Raw genomic sequence first — 7,333 nt, forward strand, 5'->3', positions numbered from 1 at the left:
TGGCGCCGTGGCCGCAGCAGCTGCCGCTGCAGTGGTCACAGAGGGCGGGGAGCTGTCACCCAAGGAAGAGCTGCTGCTGCACCCGGAAGACGCTGAGGGCAAGGACGGCGAGGACAGCGTGTGCCTGTCTGCCGGCAGCGACTCGGAGGAGGGGCTGCTGAAACGCAAACAGAGGCGCTACCGCACCACGTTCACCAGCTACCAGCTGGAAGAACTGGAGCGGGCGTTCCAGAAGACGCACTACCCCGACGTCTTCACCAGGTAAGCGCGTAGGGTGGTCGCGGCCGCAGCGGCGGAAAGCGCACGCGGGCCCCAGGGAGGGACAGCGGGCGGGCAGGGGCCCCGGCCTTAGGGCGGACACTTGGCTCCTGGACTCTGCGGAGGAGCGCCCTCCCAACACACCCATCCTTGCTCACCCAAACCACCCACTCCCCCCACCCCTACCCCGGTTCGGGCTTTAAGTTTAGGCTGGAATGGTTTCTCTCCTTCCCAAGGTCGTTGCAGTTTAATGTTTTCAAATTACAAGTTTTAGTTAGAGAGAGGAAAAGAAACAGCCTCTCCAAAGAGCGCCGGAAAGCGCCACCTTGGAGACGCGCGCGCAGCAGAGGGCAGACACAAGGCCTCCGGAGCTGCAGTCCGGGCTAGGTCCCCGGCGAGGCTCAGGAAGCGCTGTCCGCGGTCGTGCGGCCAGAGCAAAGCAGGGGCTATTTTTGGTCGCTGTGCTGTGCGCTCGCCACCCCCGCCTGGTGCCCCAGGAGCCTGGTGGGTATCAGTTACGCAGTTCGCAGTGAAGCTGGAGCCTGTGCCAGCGGAGAAGGCCTTTAAAAAGATTCGAGTTCTGTCGTTTCAGGACTCCTGAAATAACCAAAGGAAATCAGAACTGGGCAGTGTTTGGTGTCTGAACACCTGAGGGGCCCCAGCCAGACTCTCCCCTTCTACTCTCTGTCCTCTCCCGACACACACATTAAACCCACCGTGCGTTTAATGTAAACGGGTTTACCGGGTGGGCAATGATTGCTGGAAGCCTGGCAGGGAGTAGACAAAGCAGTTGGGGGAATTTTCTCTTTGGATCAGTGTCCAAGCCGGGTGTTCCACCTGGTCACACTCCACCTCCATTTGTTTTTCTGGGAAACATGTGCCTGTGTGATGACTGGACCCTCGGCCCCAGCTTATTCAGCCGACCACCTGGGGCGCCGGTCCAGGTAGGGGTCCTTCTCTCCCACCCCAAGGCCAAGTTCTGAGCTCAGGCGAGGAGCAAGGGTTAGGGCAAGCGTCCCCCACTGAGGGGGAGAAAGGGATCGGTGACTGCCTAGCGCGGGGCTTGTCAAGCGCGGGCAGTTCCTTCAAAGGAGACGTGCGCAGCTTTTCAATGTGCATTTTAGAAGGGGAATGCTGCCCGCCACTTTGAACCAGAGGAGAAATCGCTGCTTAGGGCTCGGGAGGCCGAGTTAACTCCAAAATGTAGTTGGCCTGGCAATTGCCTAACCCTCCTAACCGGAAACAGAAAAGAGCGGACTTAATGCCAGGCAAAGGCACTTAAACCTGGTCATCGCTTGGGCTACACTTTGTCTTCCCCTGTGTCACCCAGTCCTTTCCTTATCTTTAAAAAAGGAAATAAGTTTAAAAACCTATGTGTGCTATCGAATAGCGAATTGGCCGACCAGCGTTTTGCGTTTATCATACGTGTGTATTTCCAAAGAAGAAACTGAGCTGGTGTCAGTTGGCATCCAGGTCCGCCCTTTTTTAGCTTCTGGCGGGCTTGGGGGCGGGGGAGGACCGACGTGCACGAGGAGGGGCAGCTCCTTTTCCCCGCCCCACCCCCACCTCCTTCCAACCCAGGAGTTTGAGCCCCTTGGCTCCGGCCCTGAGCCAGCCTGAAGTGCCGCTTTAGATTTGCTGATGCCCGCTGTAGCTGGGGACAACGGAGGGCACTTATGGAGACGGTTTACCTCTGGTGCTGAAGTTTCAGGTGTGGACTGGGGGCCTACCGGCAGGGCAACCCCAGGTCCCAGGCTTCGGCGGCCCCCGCTCTTTCATATCAGCGAGCGGAGGGCCAATTATTCTCGGCGCACTCATATTTTCGGTAAACAGGTCGTAAGCCGTTTTACAGCATCTTAATGGTTTCCTATTTGCCTTAATTGTCGCAGTAATAACTGCAATGACGGGGTAGGGTTTCAGTTAAATTGACTTCCCCTGAGATGGGCAGGGTTTGTAGTGGGCACTGGAGTCAGGAGGTGCGCAGAATTTTGTTTAATCGAAAAATTACCCCACTGAACTCTTAACAAGCTTAACATACCTGCAGAGGGTAATGGGGAGTGTAACCCAAGGGGATGATGGAGGGAGGAAGGCGGGGGAGAGAGAGATGGGGGGAAAGGCATAGCGCTGGAAAGAGAAGAAGAAAGAAGGAGGGAAGAGAAATTTTTAAAAAGAAGGCAGAATAAAACCAAGGGGACAGAAAAATATTTTCTTACTTAAGTGCTGAGTTCCTATTCCACTTAATATTAGGACAAAACAGGGTGTAAGCTGTGTGTGTGTATGTGTTGTCTAACTCTGGCTTAAGAGAGTGAGAGAGAACCTGTGTACCCAGGTTTGTAGACTCAGAGACTCAAGAAGCCACCCTTGCTTGTCACACACGAATGTAGTATGATATAATAGATAATATCCTATATCTGGCAATGTACTTCGTGTTTTTGCATTTTCAGTCAAATAGTTAGCACTCCAGGGGTGATGGAATGGCAATGCCCATATGTTTGGGGGTTGGGGGCAGGCAGCCAGGGGAGACCCTAGTGGAGTAGGCCTGCCATAGAGGAGTGGATAGCTGAGAGGGCATTGCTGGGGCCTGCAGTGACCTCCTGTCTGTCTGTTGCTTTCTTATAGGGAGGAACTGGCCATGAGGCTGGACTTGACCGAGGCCCGAGTCCAGGTGAGCTGCACAACAGAGGGAAGAAGGAGGGATGAGGGCTGGGGGCCAGCAGGAGAGAGAGAGATGGGTTGGTAGGTGGGCGGGGGAGGGTTGAGATCCCCTTCACAAAACCAAGAGAAGCAGAATCAGAAAAGTAGACCCAAGCACTCTCTCACACACAAAGATATTTAAAACTTCAGACATGGGAGGTGGAAGGGGGAGGTTTTTGGGTTTGGGAGCCCGAGGAAGGAGTTCAGGATCAGAACAAGGGCTTTAGAGTCCCTGAGACTGCAGTTTGGGAGCCCCTAGCCCTAAAGCCCCTATAGGAAACAATCCACCAACCTACTTCTCCTGATTGAAATAATGGGATGGAGCATGGATTTGGTTGTTAGACAAATCCGCTCAGCCCCAAGCAGGTATTTGGCTGCGATTAAGTCTCCAATCGGGCTTCATAAAAGCCCACTTAGTGCTAGAACAAACAGGGCCATTTGAAGGCAAAATGCTGTTTGATTTCCCCTCCGCCCCACACAAGGAGCTGGCTAATGCTATTTGATTTCCCATTTTTTATAGCAATGAGCCCACATTGATCTAATAGGGAGTGAGTGCAATGCTATTAAAGGTGTTTGCAGCCCCATACCAGAGTGCATTTCCGAACCCAGGCCTCATAACCAAAGAGACGATCAACACTGAGCAGCCCCGATGGCCAACAGAAAACAGATGTCCCCGGGTTAGGAGCTGAGTGAATCACTTTACAGTCAAAATCAAGCGCTGATAAAGCACAATAAATTCCATATGGCTCATTTAATACACAACAGCTTCTTGCATTAGAGGGCTAATGATGAGGCCTGTCCCCTCCTTTCTGTTGACACATTTCTCCATTGTCAAACAGAGATGTGACAGCAACTCCGTATTTTCAGCTCAGGGGAACGAGTCGTGGGAAAGTTAAATAACTTTTAAAAAGAAAGAGAGCGCCCCCTCCCTTTCTCCTCTCTCCCTATTCACTGGAGAAGATGTAATTAAGTGAATATGAATTATTAGAGTCCTTTCGTTTACCTTTGGGGGGCCTCAGAGGTATTAATTCAATAATGAGGAATTGCAGGGGGACATCTTGATAATTGCAGTTGAGCCGGGAGAGACGATCTGTCTGTAAAAAGGTTTCCACGTTCTTTGAGGGCATTCTGAGTCCACTGCCCCCAGTTCCCCTTATTCTTTCACTGTGATCAAGGAGTGGCGGATATTCTTGTCTAGACAGATTTGGATACACAAAAGCTGCCCACCCAGTCCGGTCCCATCTACAGTCTTACTTTTTCAAGCCTCTGGGTTTCCACACTGAAGTGTTTCTGAAATTCACAAATAGATTATTTTGAAGGCTGTGGAATGGTGTCAAAGGGCCCCCTTTTGGCAGAATTGGAAGTAATTGACTGATTTGGATTCTTGATTTTTCTTGCCCTGGGGGGCTGTCTAGAAGTCAAACCAAGCTTAGATGCTACTGCTGGTAACAAGTCCCAGTGTGTAGATTTGAAAAATATGGATGTGTTTCACATTTTAAAATATATTCCTCTGGGATAATTTACATTATATTTTAATATAACTCTGTATAGCCCTGGAGTTCATTCTTAATTTTCAGACTTGCGTGCAGTTATAAACCCAGCCCTAAAAATATTAATGCCTTCAGGGGAGAAGGAGCATATCTTCCCAGCTGTGGGTGTGATGAGCAGGTCACATAAAAATAATTTCATGCTCCTGGGGTTTATTTTTAGATGATGGTAGCTGCCATATTTCAGGTAAAGGTCTCTATTAAAATTGCTTTCTATTAGCAATTAGGAAAATACCTCAGGCTGAAAACCTCCTCCAAGCCTAGAACTATCTTATTTAAATAACCGATTTAAACTACATCTCCAAAAGGAAATAAAAGACTTGTTAGCTCTGAAGATGTGAAAAGTCTACACCTATCCTGCCCTCTGATTTCTATGCGCCCAGGTATTGCTGCCTGCTTCATCCATGTAGTCAGTGCCTTCCTGCATAGAACTGGGTCCTGCGGGGAGCCCCTGCCAAGAGCAGGCTGTGTACCCCTGTTTCATTTCATAGAGGAATGACCCCTTGAAATGTATGCTTGCTAATTAACTCGAGCACTTCTTCCCTCCCTCTCATCCCTCCCTGAACCCCAGAACCCAGCATAGTGCTCTTAGGTGTTCAGTAAATATTTCTGAAAAGAATAAATGAACTATCTCTCCACTTTCCTCTTCCATACAGAGCCAAGAATTTTGCCAGCTCTTGCGTAAATCTGAAATAGGTGAAAATAGCTGACATACAGTAAAACAAGTATGTCCCTCATCTCTTGGTGGCTGCCCATTCCCTAAAGTCACCATTGAATGCATGCTTTCACTTGCCTTATTTTACCCAGTCCTCATAACAGCCTTATGAGTGAAGTTTTATTATCCCCATTTTACAGATTCGAAAACTGAGGTTCAGAGAGGTTTAAGTGACCTGCCTAAAGATCCTAGCAAGCAAGTGTCAGCACAGACGTTTAAACTTTGGTTTCCCCAACTCTAAACACACTGAATCGCGTTCCTTAAACTTGGAAAACTGGCCCAGTTGGAATGCGGGCAGAAAGGGTTTGCTTGTCCTGTTTCCTGCTGACTTGAAGTTGTGGCTCCTATTCACTGCTCATTTGGCCCCAGACATGTCCGAAAACTACCTGAGGCCAAAGAGGGGCAGGTGGGCGCGGGCCGCGGTGGAAAGGAAGGGGCCCCTGCAGCGCGCCGAGTGAAGGGACGGGTACGCGCCCCGTGCGCCCGCCGGCCCGAGCCGCGCCGACCCTGGGCTCTCTCTGCCTTGCAGGTCTGGTTCCAGAACCGTCGGGCCAAGTGGCGCAAGCGGGAGAAGGCGGGCGCGCAGACCCACCCCCCGGGGCTACCCTTCCCGGGGCCGCTCTCTGCTACCCACCCGCTCAGCCCCTACCTGGACGCCAGCCCCTTCCCTCCGCACCACCCGGCGCTAGACTCTGCTTGGACTGCCGCTGCCGCCGCCGCCGCCGCCGCCTTCCCGAGCCTACCTCCGCCTCCCGGCTCGGCCAGCCTGCCGCCCAGCGGGGCGCCGCTGGGCCTGAGCACTTTCCTCGGAGCGGCAGTGTTCCGACACCCGGCTTTCATCAGCCCGGCATTCGGCAGGTAACGCATGGTCTCGGAAGTCTGTCTGTCTGTCTGTCTCTCATACACACAGAGGCTGGGGGCAAGGAGGAGGCAGGAGTCAAACAGGGTTACACACATCTTTTTCTTTGGCCCAACCTCAGAGACTGTAGCCAAAGAAAAAACTCTCTAATTGCGCCTCAAAAAAAGTAGGGTCTTGAAGGGATTGACTTGGAACTGAATGGGAAAGGGGAAGGCAGTGGCAGTAACGACAACCGTGACAACGGGGAATGAAAGCTGTAAAAGTACCATCTGAAGGCTGCAGCAACTCCCACCATAGGTGGTATTCAAGCAAACATGTACAGGTGTAGGGTACAGAGCAGGGATGACTTTTCAAGTTTTGCAAAAGTTCTTCCTCATGCCCCCAAACCTGGCAACCTGAGGAACACAGCCCTCATCCCCATGGGAGCCCTCGAGCCACCAGGCCCTCTGGGTGCACAGAATTCTTTCTTCTGCCCCAGACTCCATCTTCCTTGTCACTCAAGTGACCCGCTGCCAACGACACCTCCGTATGTGCAAGCCCCGATCTACAAGGTAGTACAAGACAACGAAATAAAAGAAACAGCTCATCTTATAACTCCTTTTCTTTAATGAACATCGAATGAGGAGATAAAAAGTCTGCATAATCACATAGACAAAGAAACAAAGGAGGGATGTATTGTGTTAGCGCAGTGAAAATAAAACTGGATGCAGCTTCAATGATCACTCTTTGGGAGAACAAAGAAATAATAGATTCATCCAACTGCGCAGCTGCTTAACAAAAAATCATCTTACAGAAAATTAAGACTCGGAGTAAATTTAGTTTCTTATAACAAACCAATAAAATAAACAGCGAGTGCACTGAAGCAGAGTTAGTGACTCAGTTTACCTAATGGAACCAGGGCATGTTACTACGCCACCTCCGGGTCACACTTTATCATATCTTTCTGAGAAAAAATTTAAAGTTCTGTCTCTTCCCTCCCTCCACTTTTTCCCTCTGACAAGTGACTTGTAAACCCAGGCGAACCGTGGCTGGAGGACCGAGTTGCGAGATTCGGAGAGGCTGGAAGAGGGTCTGGGCTGGGGTGGTGCGAGGAGTGAGCAGTGGGCTTGGGAGAAGGAGGCGGCGCTCCGTGAGCCCAGGTGGGCTCATTTCTAACCCTGGAAATTCGGAATTGGCCCCGCGGGCCTGGAGCCAGAGCCCTCAGGGAGGCGGTCGGGAAAGCTCGCGGGCGCTCCAAAGCGGTGGGCGTGGGGGTGGTGT

At 51.4% G+C, this 7,333-nt stretch overlaps 1 protein-coding gene across 1 annotated transcript in view; it reads left to right on the forward strand.

Moving 5' to 3' along the window:
- ARX (aristaless related homeobox) overlaps nt 1–7,333 on the forward strand; it is a 12,411-nt gene that overhangs the window by 2,801 nt on the left and 2,277 nt on the right. Inside the window, exons 3-6 of the mRNA XM_011977700.1 lie at nt 2–261; nt 2,878–2,923; nt 5,744–6,072; nt 6,552–6,624. Coding sequence (XP_011833090.1) covers nt 2–261; nt 2,878–2,923; nt 5,744–6,072; nt 6,552–6,624 — 708 coding nt within the window. The remainder of the gene's footprint in view (nt 1; nt 262–2,877; nt 2,924–5,743; nt 6,073–6,551; nt 6,625–7,333) is intronic.

Source organism: Mandrillus leucophaeus, unplaced genomic scaffold (genome assembly GCF_000951045.1).
Source record: "Mandrillus leucophaeus isolate KB7577 unplaced genomic scaffold, Mleu.le_1.0 Scaffold1823, whole genome shotgun sequence".
NCBI lineage: Eukaryota > Metazoa > Chordata > Mammalia > Primates > Cercopithecidae > Mandrillus > Mandrillus leucophaeus.